Source organism: Balaenoptera borealis (assembly GCF_965194805.1).
Source record: "Balaenoptera borealis genome assembly, chromosome: 4".
Lineage (NCBI taxonomy): Eukaryota > Metazoa > Chordata > Mammalia > Artiodactyla > Balaenopteridae > Balaenoptera > Balaenoptera borealis.
Genome location: NC_138861.1, coordinates 136,353,238 through 136,372,381, shown reverse-complemented (window position 1 = coordinate 136,372,381; position 19,144 = coordinate 136,353,238). Strand labels below are relative to the sequence as shown.

General features: G+C 37.4%; 2 protein-coding genes and 1 long non-coding RNA gene across 4 annotated transcripts in view; 1 reads left to right on the top strand and 2 right to left on the bottom strand.

Moving 5' to 3' along the window:
• LOC309627649 overlaps nucleotides 1–6,311 on the top strand; it is an 80,169-nt gene extending 73,858 nt beyond the window's left edge. Inside the window, exons 3-4 of the long non-coding RNA XR_014243890.1 lie at nucleotides 2,438–2,503; nucleotides 4,156–6,311. This is a non-coding gene — a long non-coding RNA (uncharacterized lncRNA). The remainder of the gene's footprint in view (nucleotides 1–2,437; nucleotides 2,504–4,155) is intronic.
• The window catches only part of HSPA4L (heat shock protein family A (Hsp70) member 4 like), a 50,862-nt gene extending 42,599 nt beyond the window's left edge, over nucleotides 1–8,263 (bottom strand). The window contains exons 1-2 of one of the 2 annotated variants that reach the window (XM_082389771.1): nucleotides 7,998–8,263; nucleotides 6,590–6,787 (exon numbers count right to left, since the gene is read on the bottom strand). In XM_082389771.1, the coding sequence (XP_082245897.1) occupies nucleotides 6,590–6,787; nucleotides 7,998–8,230 (431 nt within the window). In that variant the 5' untranslated portion in view covers nucleotides 8,231–8,263. Of the gene's footprint in view, nucleotides 1–6,589; nucleotides 6,788–7,834; nucleotides 7,954–7,997 lie in introns of those variants that run through there. The other variant, XM_082389772.1, reaches the window with a different exon arrangement.
• A 1,125-nt stretch (nucleotides 8,264–9,388) lies between these two features.
• SLC25A31 (solute carrier family 25 member 31) overlaps nucleotides 9,389–19,144 on the bottom strand; it is a 29,898-nt gene continuing 20,142 nt past the window's right edge. The window contains exons 5-6 of the mRNA XM_082389795.1: nucleotides 17,590–17,715; nucleotides 9,389–14,003 (exon numbers count right to left, since the gene is read on the bottom strand). Coding sequence (XP_082245921.1) covers nucleotides 13,803–14,003; nucleotides 17,590–17,715 — 327 coding nt within the window. The 3' untranslated portion in view covers nucleotides 9,389–13,802. The remainder of the gene's footprint in view (nucleotides 14,004–17,589; nucleotides 17,716–19,144) is intronic.

Below are 19,144 nucleotides of genomic sequence, written 5' to 3'. Positions count from 1 at the left end.
CACAGTGGTAGTCCTAGATTCTCAAAGAATGCCACAAAACTCTAAACAAATAAGCAAAACTTCTGAATGTCTTATATCACTTTTAGTAGAGGAGGGGCATAAAAATCAAATGACAGGATATTACTTTAAGAAAGTTGTACTTGTATTTTCCCTTAAAATCTAAGATTAACTTTCTGTCTCTCTTATAAAGCCTATTTTTATAAAGCCAAGCATGGTTAGGTTGGAGAAAATACATACTGCCAACAGACTATGAAACTTCTCACCTAAGAGGGCAACACTAAATTTGTTTGCTTCTTTATAAAGCAAAGGATTCAAAACCTCTTGATCTTACCATTTAAACTTTAAAAATAGCCCTAATTTTTAGAAATCTCCGCTTTCCCTTGCCAGTCCCATGAGACCATAATTACTATTTATAGCCTCTTTGGCTATCATTGAGTAGATGCTAAGAAATACAATAGCTGAATTAATGATATGAGAGGACAATCAATTGGTTTAAATCAAAAGGTCCGCTCCTTACATGGCCAATTTGGCTCTGAATCAAATTGTCAACCTCTGAGCAACTACTTTCAACTATGGTTGCCAAGATGTCTATAGAGCAGGGTTTCTCAACCTTGGTACTGCTGACATTTTGGGCTAATTTTTTTTGAGGTAGTGGGGCTATTTTGTGCACTAGAGGATTTCAGGAGCATCTCTGGCCTCTACCTGCTGGAAGCCAGTAGCATTCCTCCTTTCCCCCTCCCCGTGTGACAACCAAAATATCTTCAGATATTGTCAGATACGCCCTAGGGGACAAAATTTTCTCCAGCTGAGAACCACTGCATCATTTCTCAAATAGTGTTCTGTACAAAATGATTCCTTAGTGGTTCAAATAAGTTGGAGAAAACATTTTTAGAGTGTTTCAATGCCTATAAACAAATTAAGGGATCTGAGAGTTTGACAGTAAAGAAAACATCTAGTTATTATTTCTCAAAATTAACTATCTGGAAAAAAGTTGCCCTAGAAGGGGTGGGGGAGGAATGTTCTCAAAAGGACTGATTGTTGCCATTTCCTTTTTAGCTTGCTACTTAAAGGTATAAAACTTCTAGGCATATATGATTTAGTAATAATATAAACTTCCAAATCTTTCAATATGGACAATACATAAAACATTTTAACAGATAAAAATAATAAAAATTCCTTTAATAGTTTCCAAATGCTTCTAGTAAGCGTAATTCACAAATTAGTTTATAACTTGAAACCATTAACAGAAATCACACAGACATTTATATAGGTAGACACAATATTTAAAAAGCTGATTAGGTACGTTAAATGAGACATACTGTCTAAGTATTTAGATTAATTATTAGATTAGATACATTATTTTAAAAGCTAACTATCTTACTTAAAATTCATCAGTTCAAAGACAAATAGCCATGCACAGTAATTTTAAGTCTTTTGATTATGACTGCCTAGAACAGAGGTTTGCAAATTACCCCTTGCCACTTATTTTTGCAAATAAAGTTTTATTAGAACACAGCTATGGTCATTAATTTGTATTTTAGTGACCACATGCTAAAAAGACTACCAATGGCATGAAGCACCTTCAACTCGTAATAGATATTATGTAATTTGTACCTATCATTCCTTGCCTTCTAGAAACTTTTCAGAATTTTTCACCCACAAATTCAAGGCAATGACTGGAGATTCATTTTGTTTTGTGCATAATATTCATACTAAAAGATTTTATAGTTCTAGCTTTGGCCATGCTAAAGTGCGAGATACCTGCCCACCCACTCCTTTAGGCACAATTTCATTTTTTAAAAAAAGGAGGGGGGGGGAAGCTGTTCATTGAATTTTTGTTTGTCAACAGCAAAATATTTTGAAATGTACACTAATGGTAGTGTATAGATAAACGGAATGCTGTACAACCATTAAAAAGATGAGATAAATTAGAGTCATATGAGCAAGTCTGAGATGTCCACAGTATATTTTGAAAAAAGCAATTACAAAATACGTATAATGAAATTCTACGTTAAAAAAAAAAAATCCCAGTTATATACATATACTCGCAAATGTATAGAAACACACTAAAGTTTAGGAGGTGTCTGGGAAGAGAAAAAGGAGATTTACTTTATGTAATTCTTCAGTATTTAAAATATTTTAAATCAAAGTTAATGTAAGCTAATAGTAAAACATACAAACAAAACCATTTCATATAGTACAAAGAATATTTAATTAAAAAACTGTAAAAATATTCTCCTACTCCAAACTGCTATTATCATAAAAAGTCCTCCTACCCAGCTAGCCACTGTTAATGTCTGTAGTTTTGTCATTTTCTGTGTACAAAAATTTTTATTTTCAATACCCCAAGGTAAGTGATTTCTACTTTTGTGCATTGAAGAGGACATCTCACATATTTGAGGTGTAGTGTATAAATAATATTTTCGCATATTTTCAGATTATACATACACTGGAAAAGAAATAGGGAAAAAGTAATGAAGACAGAAAAACAGAGAATTGAACAGTAAGTCGGATCCTACAGAATGTTGATGACAAAACAAATACGTACACCTAACAAAAATGTCTTGAAATAATAGTTTGATTAAAAGGTCCAATTTCCTTATTGTAAAATAAGTTCATAAAAATTCAAAACATTACAGACTATGTATTAAAAGCACACTCTATAATTCTACTGTCATGAAATATCCATTGTTAATAGTTTATAGTCTTTCCACACTACTTTCCTCCATAGGTTTACACTAACTTATTTTGTGTACATATTTTTTAATGAGTTTCTAAATTGAAACAAGATTTTTACATGTTCTTAAAATAACTTAAAAGCATATTAAAACATTTTAAAACAAGATAATACTTCTTAGAAAATACCCAAAAATAGATGACTTGACTGATATTAAAGTAAAGCTCCTTCTCTCTACAGTAACTGCCGAGACAATTTGTCCCATTACACCCCCCTGAACCCAATATATAGATACCATCCATATGCCAATGGATAATGTAAGGACATTGGGGTTCAGGGGTCAAAGCAGCCTGAAACTGAATCCATTTCACTGCTTACTAGTTCTTGGCCAAGATACTTAACTTTGCTGAAGGCTTCTTATGGAAAAAGATAGTATTATCAAACTCAAAGAACTGGTGTGATATGTGTGACAATGCAAACACAACGCTTAGCACACAGAAATCACTATTATCAATACAGGCAGGCAGCATGTTTTAGCTGACCACATGCTTTAATCTGATACTGAATGAGGATTTCTGGCTGCAGTTTTCTTTTCCCATGTGTGAAACTAATCACTTTGATATAACTGAGTCTAGCATGGAAATTCCAGTCCCTACATCTATACTTAATTGAGCAATACAAACATATCTAAGGCCTTAAGAATGTGCACACTCAGCAATTCTACCTCTAGGAACTTACTTGAAGGAATTAAGGGTCAAAAATTTAGTTATAAAGATAGTTATCGCAGCACTGCTTATAAAAAGAAAATATAAACAACCTGAATATCCAATAAGGGATGAATTAAATTAAGGAAATGATTATACAGACACTAAAACTAAGAGTATAGAAATATATTTTATATATAAAGAGGACACCAAATAGAATATAAAATATAATCTACCCTTGAAATACACACACAGAGAAAACCATCTGGAAGTTTTATTTCTGGATGGAAAAATTATAATTTTTATTTTCATCTTTTAACATGCCTGTACTTCTACAATGAACATGTACTATTTGCATAATAATTTTAATTAAGAAAAAATTCAGAAAAAATAAGTTAATATTTTATTCAATTTATGCATGTTAATTTCTTTCTTCCTCTTCAACTTATGCATGAGATAAGAGAGGCTAGTACAAGCACTCCCAACTTTACAGAAGGTGAATCTGAAGAACAGGTTTAACTACTTGCCCTTGGTCCCTTAATTGTAGACCAAACTTAAGCAATTATCTTTTTCATTAAATTGTCCTTCGTTTATACGTGGGATTCTTCCATGAATCCATAATCAAGTATGTTAAAGGATGAAACAAATGTGAAAAAGTATGGATGTTGAAACCAACTAAATCAAACATTTCCTACCTCTTTTCCACAGGATCTTTTCATCAATATTTTATTTTATTTTATCCTATTTTAATCTATTCTATTCTATTTACCTCAGGTCATGTGGGATATTAGTTCCCTGACCAGGGATCGGACCCGTGCCCCCAGCAGTGGAAGTTCGGAGTCTTAACCACTGGACCACCCAGGAAGTCCTCACAGGATCTTTTTATAATGTATTTGCATCTCATTATATTACCTTGTGTCATATTACCTTGATGTCAGCAACTGGAATATGGAAAAAAATTTTTTTGAAAAGCTAGTTTATGTGTATTATTAAACACTGTGGTGTATTAGAAAAGTTACAGGTCCTCTAATAGTTATGCTTTTTGCAAGACAGGCATTTAATGAATAAATGTCTAGGGATCAGAAGGGGCTATGTTTTCACTCAAAAATGTAAGCCCTGTAAAGCAAATATACAGTATAAGAACACTGGACTACAGTGAAGTATTAGTTCAGTAACAATAAAAGATATATTCCTGAGATAAATGACAGTACACAGCCACAGAAAGAAGGGAAGAGTTGCTGATACAAAGCTAGGAATACAATCCTTCCACCTTTAGAACTTTCTACTTTGGATTAGGCTCATTAAATCTAGATATTAGAAGTGACTCTCTTACTCACAATCAGAAAGATCATTAAATCTCAGCCACACAGAATTTGCCAATGTGCTTAAGAATATTAACAGAGAGACTTCTAGAAGACTTAAATAAGCAGCCTAATTTCTAAATAACTCTCTGAAAGTTTGGCCAGGCTCTTTAAATTTAAAGAGTCATGGACCCACTACTAAGATTTCTGAGCCTGGAAATGCAGTATCTGTTTTACAATTCTGGTTTCTGATCTTTTAGGATAAGGCTTTAAAGATAAGGGGAACGTCCATCCTACCTCTCACTTTTTCTCCATAGGCTAAGTCCCTGAAGCCAAAGACTGCCCCCATTAACCTTTACTCTGCTGAAAGAGGAGAGTGGAATTTCCTAGTGCTTTTCTGGCAGAAGCCCATATCTGCTGTGGCTTAAAACGTTGTAGAGGTGAAGTCATAAATAGTTCACAATTACTACTTCACCTTCTCATTGTGCATAAAAGCCAGAAAAAGATGTAAAAAGAAGAGTTCTAACAGTATTATGAAAATTAACTGACCTATGCTCACATTTGAGAATACAAAGATCCAAAATTTCAGTAAAAGAAATGTAATGCATATAATCTAGAAAAAGGTGGTATAAACCCTTATAGATTATTCTTGGAAAGAAACCGAAGCACAAACTGATTCAAGTAAGCTATCGTCAACATCTCCTTGACATAATTTAAATTACTCATAAAAGTGTAGTAATATAATTAGTTAAAGGCTTAGCTTAACACTGACAAGATTAGTCTTATATTTAAAGTATTGTATTTTGGACCATTCAGAAGGGTCAAATTAACATGTTTAGTTGCCTCTCCATAGGAAATAAGACATGGACAGTTGGTTTCCTCATAAAATTACCGGTAACAGGAGTCTACAATAAGAAGCTAGTTTTTCATACCCTGTCTTACTTAATTCTATTCTTTGCTAACTTCCCAGATCAGAGAAACGATGGAACATAGGGAAACATGTTTCCATGACATAATGCCACTCCTCCTAAGTGTTTCATCAAGTGTTCGTAATGGAATCACTTCACAGTCATGTTTATACAGGACAGCGGCCTCCGACTCCCCAACAGTTCATTCTGTAGAAATATGCTTTTGGTAGGTTCTAACTCCCCCGCTTTCCTATAATGGATGAACATTACCAATACTTGAGGCCAACGACTCCCATCCCTGATTCTCTCCCTATTAATGTACCATTAACCTACGCCCCTGGAAACCGATCCGATTACCTCGAATCCTCAAGGACACTGAGGTAAAAACCTGAATATCTCAATCTCTTCTTTAAAAACAAACAAAAAAGGTTTTCTGGGTCAGATGAACTTGCAACTCATCTTCTGATATTTGCAGTCTAAGCTTTCATTTCCTACTTTTTTGAGAGAAAGCTGTCATGCTGACAGATGGGGAAAGGAGGAAGGGCAGTAAGAATAAACAGTTTTTTTACTGAGCGAGCGGGGATGCCCGCCCGCGGCCAGTAATCCCACACAAGCCCCACTAGGGGTAACCAAAGATCTTTCTCCAGTGTTCCGGACATCGTGGTGGTCCCACTCCAATCCCTTTCCCGAAAACTAAAGCAGGGCCGCCGGCGGACAGAGGCGTGGTGGGCGGCGTGGGGGGGGGGGCGTGGGTACAGAAGGGAGAGATGGGCCAGCTATCCGAGTTAAGTCCCTTGTCCTTGAAGGAAAAGCAGCTGTGCGGAGCGAGTACGTCCGACTCCCACCTGGGCCCGCCAACCCGCGGTCCCTAGAGACTGCAGTTGATGGACTGCACCTGTCATCTCCGAGTTCCGCGCATCAGAAGAAACCAGCGGGCGGGACAAGCGTAAGGGTCGGGAGGAAACGTTTCCTAGGGTTATGACCAGACAAGGCACTTACGGGGTACACCTGTCGCTGTACTCATTGGCGATGGTTTCGATGCCGCCACTCCTCGCTACTGCGATGTAGCAGTTGAGAAAGCCGAGGTCAATGCCGACCACAGACATCCCGCCGCCTAATGGTCGGGGGGATGGTGCTGAAGCCCTCTGTGCGGGGACCGCGTCCTCTCCTAGGCTGTTGCTCCTGGAACTGCGACTCCTACGAGGAGCAAAGGAGAGATAACCCGAAGTCGCTGCGCATTAAAACGAGGGCAGCACGTCGGAGAACCCTGGAGGAGCTGGAGGCCGCCCGCGCCGCAGCTTCAGCCACCCAGGTCTCTCTCCACTGCGGCTCGGCCGCCTCCAACCGGCAGTTACTTGGGTCTGCGCCTGCGCGTTCGGTCGCTGGGGAGGCGCGCCAGCTCCCCCTCAGCGCCCGAGGCTGCTCCCGGCCTCGACTTCGGCCGCTTCCGTCAGCACTCGGGCAAAGGCTGCCCGAGGAGCTGCGGGTTCGAGAAAGATCTGGAAAATGGAGGCGGCTGAGGCAGCCGGGAGTGGGAGGGAGGAGAAGGGGGAGCGGGGAGGATCGGGCAGGAGAGGAGGAGGGGAAGCAGAACTGGCTAGCTCGGTCGCCACCGCGCGGCAGCGGGGCGCACTGCGGCTGGGCTAGGTGAGAGCGGCCGCCGGCGGTTTGCCCACGTGTTCGGAAGGACCCCTTCCGATTGTTTTGGTAACCGGGGGCGACCGGTCGCAGGGGCAGGACGCTGCCCAGGCCTGCCCGGAGTCGGGCGCGCAGCCTGGCGGTTGCTGACCCGGCAACCACCTCCTTGCTCTTTCCCCCCGAAGGGCCCGCCCGCGGCCTCGCCGCCCCGCCGGCCTCGCCGCCCCGCCGGCCGCCGGCCTCGCCGCCCCGCGGCGCCCACGTGCCGCCGGCCGGCGCGCCCGCAGTCCTGCCGCACCGCGCCCGCCCCTGTGAGGTGGCTCCCATTGTGCGGCCGGCAGCGGCCTCGCCTCGCCCTAAGGGGCGCCGCCGATCCCGGGGGGAAGGAGTCCTTTACTCCTCACAAGTGACAGTGTCTCGTGTGAAAGCCAACGGGACTTTTTTTTCCGCCTCACCAGGGCTTGAGATACCAAAAAAAAACATGTCAAGAAACAACACACTGACAACTTTCCCTTCGTGTAACTTCCCTCATATCATCCTAAAAGGTGCAGTCTCCTCCCCTAACCCTTACCTCTGAAAACCAGTTTTACAGGAAAGTAACCTTACGTCTGTGTGTCGCTGTGACACCAAGCAAGCCTGTGCATGGCCTCCAGCCTCTGCCCTTTGGTCCGCAGAAAAGGAGCCTCCGCTGCCCCAGCTGTCTGCTTTCTTCACTTGATCAGCATCTGTCGTCTGCCTGAAGTTTAACCAAGATGTACTTTACACTTACGAAGTTTGGCTGTCCTGTTCCTTCTCATTCCTTTCTTTGTGAGTTTCTTCTTCCTTCTTGTTCACTTCTTCCTGGCTTTCCTGTTCCTTGTCATTCGGTGCTTCGTGATCCTGTCCCTTGTCGTTCAGTTCTTCCGGGGTTTCCTGTTCATTCTCGTCCAATTCCTTGTGTGATTCCTGTTCCTTCTCGCCCGATTCCTCATGTCTTTCCTGTTTCCCATTGGTTGGTCTCATGAAAGAGACTTTTTTTCTGAGGTTTTTTCGTACGCTCATTGTCCTTATTTGTCCACTTTCTAAAAGAACTTAGACTTCTTACCACTATCAATGCTGCAACAGCCGCAGCAGCAAGGGTGGCTATAGCTCCTGCTGCTGTTGCTATGAGGAACGTGAAATCCATTTTCAAGGGCGGTACTGTGGAAACCGCAATGTCATGTTTTGGCTCTGGTCTTCCTACGTTAAAGAATCACACCGCTCTTCCGTCTCACAAGCACACCGGAGAAGTTGGTGACACCCGTTGACGCCGTCCTCTGTCCTCTCTGACGCGGCGGGTGTCGCGGCCTCGCCTCCCAGCAGGCAGTGCGTGAGCAGCGCGGGGACTGGGTGCCGCTGCTCCCAACAGACCCCGGGTCCCAGGGCTGCTGGGCGGCTCCCGGCTTCTCCCCGCTCTCCTCCGGTGCCCCTGCGGCCACCATCCTATTTAGGCCCGCCAACGTCTGGATTTAGTCCAGAATATCCAGAAATTCTCCTAGGACCATTTATTTCTCCATGCTGTGTGTACAACTTGAGGGTGTGAGAATAATTTTCCTATTAAAAAAACGCAAAATATCGGAGTAAAGAGTTGGGGTCAGGAGCAAGGGAGTATTATCATTACATTCTCTACATTTACTGGGAGGAAATGAGAGTACCTCCTGGCTAGGTTTGGGGTCACATAGACTTGGGTTGTAGTCCCAGCCTCACCTAAGTTAGTAGGTGACCTTGACCTTCGGCAAGTTACTTAACTATCCAAGTCCCAGGTTCAAAACCTGTTAAAATGAAGATGGCAAATACACCTATGAGGCTGTTTTTATTATTAAATAATGTGAGCATAGCCACAATGCCTGAAACCAAAAAGGCCAATACATGGTAGGTATGCCCAGCTGCTGCTACAACATAGGAATTACGTTGATTTATGTATATTGATCAATGTATCCATCAATCCTGCTGTACTCTCATAAATTCTAGTATTTGTAGAGTTCCTTGGATTTTCTGTATATAGAACCATATGGCCTGGGAAATAACCAAATTTTTTCTTCATTTTTAATCCTACTTCTTGTTTTTTCTTAATTATGTTGCCTAAGCTCTTCAGTACAATGGTGAATATAAGCTATAGCGGTGAGCATCCTTGTCTTGTGCTTAATGTTAAAGAAGATACTTCTGCGTTGACATAAAAAAGCTAAAATTATCCTCTTTTCCTTGCTAAGAGTTTTTTCTTGTAAGTGGATACTGAAACTCAACAAACGCTATTCATCATCTATTGAAATGATCTTTTTTTCTCCCTAAATCAGTTAATGTGGTGAGTAATACTAATATATTTTCTAATATCCCTGTATTCCTCGGATAAACCTGTTAGGCCACCCATGATGGTTCTGTTTTTAGATATACTGGATTTAGTTTGTGATTATTTTGTTTAGAATGTTTGTATCCATAAGGTTTAATTTTCCTTTCTTTACTCTTCTTGTTAATATCAAGATTATACTAGCTTCATAGAAGAAGTTGAGGAGGTTTCCCCTTTTTCTTTTCTCTGGCAAAATTTTGGTAAGACAAGCCTGAAAACCATCTTGGCCTGGAGCTTACAAGTAGATTTATGACCATGGGTTAAGTTTCTTTAGGGGATATAGTCTTTGTTTTCTATTATTTCTTGTATCAATATTGATTTATATTTTTATTGAAAATTGACCATTTCATGTAGGCCTTCACGTTTGTTGACATAAAGCTGATTATTCATTTATTCAAAAAATCTTTTCTATAGCTATATGTCCAACGTTCTCATTCTTAATATTTGAATCTCTTTTCTTGGCTCCTATCACTAGTGGTTTCTTAAAGTGCTTTTGGGTTTCTTGCCTTTTTATTATGTCTTTGTTTTCTATTTCATCTGCTCTTTATTATCTCCTTCTATATTTCTTTTTTTACTTTGTTCTTTTTCTAACACCCAGCTCATTAATTTTCAGTCTTTCTTGTTTTCTAATACATATATTTGCAGCCATAAATTTCCTTCTAGATACCATTTTAGCTGAATCTCTACCTGAATTTTCAAACAGTTGAGCTAGAAGAGTGGGCAATGGAGATAAAAAAAAAAATCAGCTTTACTGATATTAGAGAAATGTGTCTATGGGCTTATAATTATTGCACTCCAGAATTAAGCAGACTTACCTGCCTAGTTATAGTAATATACCTAGTTTTACATTGGGGCCTGCCCCTGAAAAAATGCAAGAGACCAAAATGTGTGTAGGCTCCCAAGAAAACTGAGAGACTAAATTATTCCCCAATTCACCAAGTTACATTACTTCTCCCACCAAAAAGTCTTTTACAGCCAGTGTTTATCTTGGTTTACCAATATGTTTACCAATTTGTTTACTTCAATGCTTCTTGCATACCTCTTTCCTTCTGGGTTTTCTTTCAGTAAAGGTCTCTGAATGGTGAATATTTTGTTTCTAAAAATCTTTAACTTTTGAATAATAATTTGGTTGACAATACAATTCTTGATGGACAGTAACTGTCTCTTATCTTTTGGCATCCATTATTATTGATGAGTCTAAATAGTGTTCCTTTGCAAGTCATGAGTTTTATTTGATACTTTGTAGTTTCATTAGGATGTGTCTAATGTGGATTTTTAAAAATATACGTACAGCTGATTCACTTTGCTGTACAGCAGAAACTAACAACACTGTAAAGCAACTATACTCCAATAAAAATGAACAAAAAAAAATGATTTCCCAAAGTTATACAGCCAATAAGAGCTGAGTAGGGATTTGATTCCAGAGCAGGTGTACCCTGTTTCCTGAAAAGAGGACTACTGCAAGAACCAGATGCTGACCCGATTCCAATGATGGAATGAACAACTACCTGTGCCTCTCTGGGCAAGCCACAGAATCTCTGGGGTGTAGTTCCTTCTTCTGTAAAATGAAGATGGTGGATTCTGCATTCTACAAGGCCAACTGTGAGCTCTCAGGTTATATTATCCTAAAGTATACTAGTTGTACAGTATTAGTAAAAAGAACTTTAAATTAGATATAGGGAGTCCAAGATTTGCCACTAACTTTTGTGATTTGAGGCAAATCATTTAACCTTCCCAGTTATTATCTACCTCACTTCAAGGGTTATTTCTAATATGTATGTCAGTGCTTTAGAAATCTGTGTAATACAGCACAAATATAAAGTACTATCCCATCATCTTCAATAAAATTTATAGCATTAAAATTTTTTTAAATTTACCGGGAATTTTTTATTAACCTGAGGATGGATAGATTTTTTAGGTTCTGGAGAAGTCTCAGACATTGTCCTTTGATTACTGCCTCTCACCCCTTCTTTTCAGTTTCTTCTAGATCTCCTATTAGAATGTGTAGGGTCTCTTTATTCTAACTTCTATGACTCTTAGCCTCTTTTTGTCATGTTTTTAATTTCAAGCACTCTACCATTTCTAGATGTTCTTTCAGACTTGTCTGTTCTTTCATACTGTACTATTTGTATTACTTTGCTTCCTTTAAAAAAATCTATTAATCATTTTAAACATTCTAACTTTATAGCCTTTTAGAGTATTTTATCACATTTTTAGTTCTTAGAGTTAGGGTGCTAATTGCTAATTCTGATTGTATCTACCAACTCTCCCACACAGTGCTTGTTTCCTCATATGATTTGTTTTCACCATGAATTCATCCTCAGTAAGGCTGCTTTTTCTGTGGGATTTTTGCGTGCCCTGGGTCATAGAAGTGTCCCAGAGAGGTTTTGTATTTGTTTCTGTCAGAGCCCTGAGGAAGTCTCACTGGTCCTAGAACAGTTTTACTTATTCAGTTTGGAGTTCCTGTATCACAGATAGTATTTATGTATATATTCTATACTTTGTTGTGACACAAGCCTGGGGGTTATGATTTCTCACAGATGACTTTCCTTTTTCCTACTCACTGCTTTGAGATGGCTGGCAATCCTCCTTGTCAATTTAGGTTTGGTGCCTATCTTCCTAGTTTCTCCTCTTAAATAAAACTCCTTCCAACCTTTCAACTTTATTGGACAGTTTGTGTGGTTGGTAGGCACAGCATGTTCAGCCTCAGTCACCTAGGTTAACATTTTATTTTCTTTTGTCCTAACTATATACATGGTCCAGGATTCAAAGAACAGGCTTTTGGTCTAGCAATTTAGTAATTAAATTCTGTTTGCTCTCTATGGATGCCATTCAAGATTTTAAAGACTTTTTGCTTCTAAGCATGTTCCTAAACAAATCAAAAACTTTAATCTTTTCTTAGTTTATCTTTATACGGGACACTATTCCTAATATTTTATTATTTTAACTGATTTTCTTTGGGCCATCTTAAATCTTCCTTTTGTTGTGGTAAACAGAACTACTGACAGTATAGAAGCATCTTCTATCTTGTTATATAACTTTTTCCGTTATGTTGACCACTGCAAGAAATCATGTTGAGAGTTTTCAGAAGAGTTAACTTTTTTCCTCAAGTGATAACACCAGTATATTAAAAAGTATAGTTTGGATTATTTTCCGTGAAATATACTTTGCCCTGTGCACCAGTAAGTTCACTCACCCTGTTTTGGTTTTGCCCACTCACAGCCTCACAAAATCCTTCTATAGTTTATCCCCATTAGCTTAACATTCCTTTACCCACTAAAACTTTAAAGTCTTGGGGATTTCAAATGTACTGTCTTCTACAACATTTCTGAAAAACAAGACAGACTCCTGTACAAAACCTTGAAAACCCTGCTTTCTGTCTTTAAGCCAGTTCCCAATTCTAACAAAAATTTGGTTACTCTCTGCTTATTAATAAGTTAGAATCAAGGAAAATAAAGCTCAGGCATAAGTTTTAAACTTCCTTTATTATCATCAATACAAAGTACACAAAGTAATTTTCAAGGGGATATTTTTGTTCCAAGATATATTCACATTAGCAAGAGTTTATTTATTTTATAGATAAAAGTTAGCAGATACGCCATTTTTATACCTTTTACTTTCCAACTACAGTTTGCAGTGTCATTAAAGTCATTATCAATTTTTTTATGATCAGATCTAGAATCTGTGCTTATTAAAAGCTATATGATACCATAAACACAATACATAGTAATAACTGAGCTGCTTTAGTAGAGATGTTGTAGAATAAAGCTTACTTATGCCCATAGATATCATGATGACATCTCCTAATAAGCTTTTAAGAAATATTTGTCATATCATATGATTTTAAAAGATGGGGAGACAGTTACATTAAAAGAATATCATTTTAAAAGAAGATACTTTCACTTCTTAGATTTTAGCATTATAAATTTTACTTTTTTTAATCACAAAAGAAAAAGATTTTAAACTAATAAAAATAACAGGTACCACTTAAAATAAGTAAAATTTCTCATTCAAGTGAGTTTGAGTCTAAGTAGGAAAGAAACCACATTTATTTGATTTTTTAGTATTTAAATCCTTGAAAAAAGCCTATGCTTCACTGCAGAATTAGCACTTTAAGAAAATACTGACAGTAATAACACACTATCAAAATGTACACAAATGGCAGCTATGTAATTTGTATATTTAATAAGTTAACTATATCTATTTTTCAATTTAATCTCCTGATGAACTACCTCCAATATCAATATTAAGGAGGTCTTTAATTTTATCATATAATACCAACACCAAAGCACCCCCTGTACCACGAAGGATATTGGAGAAGGCACCACGAAAAAATGCGCCAATTCCCTCGTGTTGGTATATCTTCACAAAGCAGTCTAAAGTTCCTTTATATTGCCGTTCAGCCTCACCACTCTATACAAAGAAAGACAAATAGTTTGCCATTATCTTAACATCTTTTATCATAAGACAGATTTAATTTAGCAACAGGGATAGATTAAAATTAACACTGTGTTGAGTAAGTATGTTGAGTTAATGGTCATATATTGAGTATTGTTCCCACTGACTGCAGAATACTCATGCTTTTCAGGCACACTTGAAAATGACCACATATTAGGCTTAACAAATTTTAAAAGATTGGCATCACATGCCATGATTTATCCTCTCACCATGCTGCAATTAAGAGAGAAATCAAGAACAAAAAAGATAACTAGAAAAATATCACGTTTGGGTATTAAGAAAAACACATCTTAGAAAATATTTAAAACCTAACTAACAACCACAAAACTCCTCAACTAAATTTGTAAGATGCAGCTTGAGTGGTAACTTTAACCACCAGAAATAAAGGAAATAATAAACGCAAAAGAAAGCATAAAAAGTCAAAAGTTAGTTATCTGAAATACTTTGACAAATTTCTAGAAACACTGTTTCAGGAAAAACAAGAAAAGGCGCCCAAATTATTAGAAATGCCAAAGGTAACATCATTGCAGATGACCCAGAGATTAAGAAAGAGCAAGATGATATTATGAACAACTTTATGACAATTATTTTGAAAACACAGAGGAAATAAATTCCTAAAAAGTGTAATTTACCAACAGAATAGGAAAAAACTTTAGAATACTAAATTCATTAAAGAAATTCAACCAGTTGTTGTAAATCTTCTCATAAATTAGAAAACCACATGTCCAGATGGCTTTATATGTGAGTTCTACTAAACATTCAATGGAAATTTAATTCCAATCTCACAGAAATTATTCCAAAGAAGAGAAAAAGTGGGGAGACTCCCTAACATATTTTATGAGGCTTGCATAGTCCTGATACCAAAATTAGACTAGGATAACACAAGAAGGAAAAAAATGACAAGCTTGTGTCACAGAAACCACGGATAAAATATCCTGAACAAAAACCAGCAAATCAAACCCAGCAAGGGGTACAAAATACAATACATCATGACCGAGCTGGATTGATCCCAGGCATATAAGAAAAATGATATGATCATCTCGATATAGAAAAAAACATGACCACCATTCATGATTAAAAATTACTGTAATCCAGGACTTCCCTGGTGGAGCAGTGGTTGAGAATCTGCCTGCCAATGCAGGGGACACGGGTTTGAGCCCTGGGCCGGGAAGATCCCACATGCCACGGAGCAACAAAGCCCGTGCGCCACAACTACTGAGCCTGCGCTCTAGAGCCTGTGAGCCACAACTACTGAGCCCATGTACCGCATCTACTGAAGCCCCGGTGCTCTAGAGCCCATGCTCCATAACAAGAGAAGCGACCACAATGAGAAGCCCGTGCGCCGCCATGAAGAGTAGCCCCCCACTCTCCGCAACTAGATAAAAGCCCGCGCACAGCAACGAAGACCCAACGCAGTCAAAAAAAAAAAAAATTAAAAAAAAAAGAGGAAAATTACTGTAATCCAAAACAGAAAGGACCAGTCATAATATAATAAAGGATAACTACGAAAAATCCACAGCGAACATTAAACTTTGTAATCTGTAACACTGAAGGCATTCCCAGTAAGACTAGGACCAAAACAAGGTTGCCAGTTATTACTTATTTCATGTAACACTGAATCAGAGGTCTCAACCAGTGCAGAAAGGCAAGAAAAGGAATAAAAGGCATAAGAATTGATAAGGAAGGGAAAAAAGCCTGCTATTATTTGCAGATTATATCACTGTGTGTGTAAAAACAAAAAAAAACTTCAAAGGGTGTACATATAGGTTGGTGTTTGTAATATGGCTTAACAAAGTTGTGGGATATAAAATCAAAATGTAAAAATTAAAGAATACTGTTATGAATTGTGTCCCCACAAAATTCATATATTGAAGACCTAACCCCAGAACCTCAGACTGTGACTAAATTTGGAGACCGGGTCTTTATAAAAATAATTATGGTTAAATGAGCTCATTAGAGCAGACCCTAATCCATTATGATCACCCTTATAAGAAGAGAAACAGAAAAAGGACCATGAGAAGACACAGGGAGAAGAAGGCCATCTACAAGCCAAGGAGAGAGGCGCTCAGAAGACACCAACCCTGCTGGACACCTTGACTGACTTTTAACCTCCCAAAGTGTTAGAAAATAAATTTCTGTTGTTTAAGCCACCCAGTCTTCGGTACTATGTTATGGCAGTGGTATGGTTTTATACATATAGCAATGCACACATATATATAAAAATCCACACCCACAATTTTTTTTCTGAATTATTTTGACAGTAAGTTGCAGCTATCATTGCCCCTTATTTTTAAACATTTCAGTGTGCATTTTCTAAGAATATTTTCTTACATACCCAAAGTACAGTTATCAAAATCAGACAATTTAACATTGATACAGTACCATTTACTTAATCCACAGTCTATTCGCAAATTAATTTTCAAAAGTGTTTCAGTTTATTAAACTAGAGCTAGACATAGATCAAGAGGAAACACAGATATAAAGGGAACAACTTTAAGGATAGTCCATAAATGAAGCAATAGGATAGATATGCTTTACCTTTTCAGGTGGCCCACTGGGTTCTTCCAGGACCATTTTGTAGAGGATAATGAGGATAACTACACCTCACAGCATTGTTTTGGGAATTAAATGAGTTAAAGTGTAAAATGCTTAGGACAGTTCTGGCACATAATAAACATAGCTTTCTGGCCTCATTATTTTCACTTGCCCTCGTGAAACCTATCATATGGGTATACTGAAATTCTTCTCAAGCCATACCTCTAGGTATGTTTTTTCCCCTATGCTGAGAATGTACTCTTCACTGTCTGGAGAAAAAGCCTATTTACTGAGATTTAGCTCTCTAAGAGGCCATATCTGATCACTTTAAGCATTTGGGTACCCCTCCCCTATTGCATTCCTGGAACCTATGCACATTTCTACTTAAACCATTAAGAGTATGCCTTCTATACTATGCTATGAATTTGGGTGCAGGTTCTGCCTTATTTTATTTGTGTCACCAGAGCTTGGTGAATAGGCACTTAATTATTTGTTGAATGAATGAATGTAACAGGTAACAGCAATGGAGATTGATTTTATCAAAATTTTGGTTTGGGTATTTACATTTAGAACATACATCATTATAAACAAGTCTTCATCCTTGGAGTTAAAAATTATTTACTTTTATTAAAATATACTACAACAAATGATTACATATGTCAGTGGCCTATGACTGGGCTTATTCTACTTAATCTAATAATATTCAGTTAAGATAAACACATCTAATCCTTGCCATGCCCCTCCACTCTCCAAACAATAATACATACTCATACTATAGGAGTAAAAGACATTTCTGTTCTGATAGCAGACATGGAAGAAACTTTGCTGGATGATGGCTGCTTTGGGATAGAAAAGAATACAAGACAGAACACATCATGTATTTATTTTAGTAAGTAAAACAAATGGCTTATGCCTTTCAGCCAGAATGTCTCTAAAATTTTAATAAATTACATCTGAATATCAGATACTGGAAAACTCAATTAAGCTTACAAATAATATAAAATACCTGCATCATCATACGTCTTCTAACTGTGTCAAAGGGATAAGAGAGTATTCCAGAGCATGTAGTCACAACTTGAGCAATTGAAAAGGAGACAAGAAAAGGAGTTTCCTTTGGTTTTGGTAATAAGCCCTAGAAAAGAAAAATTATCAAGTAACCATCTAAATTTCCAAAATATCTTAAATCATTAAGTCAAAGGGTAATTCTTATAAATATATGAAAGAGGGCTCAATTATACTTAAAATGCAATAAAAAAACAGTTGGATTTAATGTGGAAAGATTAAAATAATAGTGGGAGATCAATAAGAAATGAGAATCCCACACATGGCTATATTTTGAAAGCATATTTGAAAAAGAATAGCATATCTGCTATTACAGGAGATTTGTTATTAATAGCACTGAAAACTAGAGATGGCAGCCAGTGACCAAAAAAGTTCCTCCATGGTTCTTCCTCATAGAGTTGGAAAAGATGAAAGAATGCCTGTTATTATTAACAGATGATGTGTGATAAACAGCTTTAAAGCTCTAAGCTAGTGAAGAAACATTCCTAAATTTTACAACTACTACAGGTGATAACAGAGGAAAGCAGAGGGTGATTAAACATAAATTTTTCTGTGATTAAATAAATATATATAAGATCCTGTAATTTCCATTAATCTATTTATCTGTCTAAAAAATACACTACAAACGAAAAGTATTATGTCCAGACCACAATAAAAATAACATTCAACTATTGATACATTTATACTAATGAGGGAGGGCAGAGACAATATATAAAACTATTATAAAATTTCCCTCAAGTTTTAATCTTATTTAGTAAATAATACTGGGATTAATTTCATTGCTTCCTTTTAGAAGCATTATGATGTAGTGATTAAGAGCACGGGACCTGTGCTTGCCACATAAATAAATTACTTAGCCATTCCTAGGTTATCTTTAAAATGGGATATATTAAAAGCTATCCTAGAACACTGTGAGGATATAAAGTACTTAAAAAAGTTCTCAAAACTACGTAATAGCTCAAAAAATGGTAGCCATTATTATGATCTTTCTCTTTCCTACCTTATGAAGTGCTATTTACATCTGAACTGAAAAGGCAGATTGCAGAACAACCTGGAGAATACAATACAAAATCTAACAGTACCCAATAGATCACTGAGCTATAGTAGCATTTATCATATTTAACTAATTAATTATGCCTTGCCTGCTTTCCATTGATGATAGTAAACTGATAATATGCATGTAAAAAAGTGATAATAAAATGAATGTAAAATCAGAAAAACTCTATGCCCTTCCTATATACCAAAGATCTAATTATGATATAACCTAATCAGCATGTTTTCTATTTGAGTCTTTCAGTGCAAACAGCACAAAAACCTAATGTTTATATTTATGCTTTATATCCAAAGTCAGATCCATAATACAGTTATAACTTAAGTAGGTTATGGCAAAGTCATGATTAAACAGAATGCTATAATATCTCTTATGTCATCATTTATTTTAATTTCTATAATTAAAAGTAAACATACCTGTTGAACATTAGAATAAAAAGAAACAAACA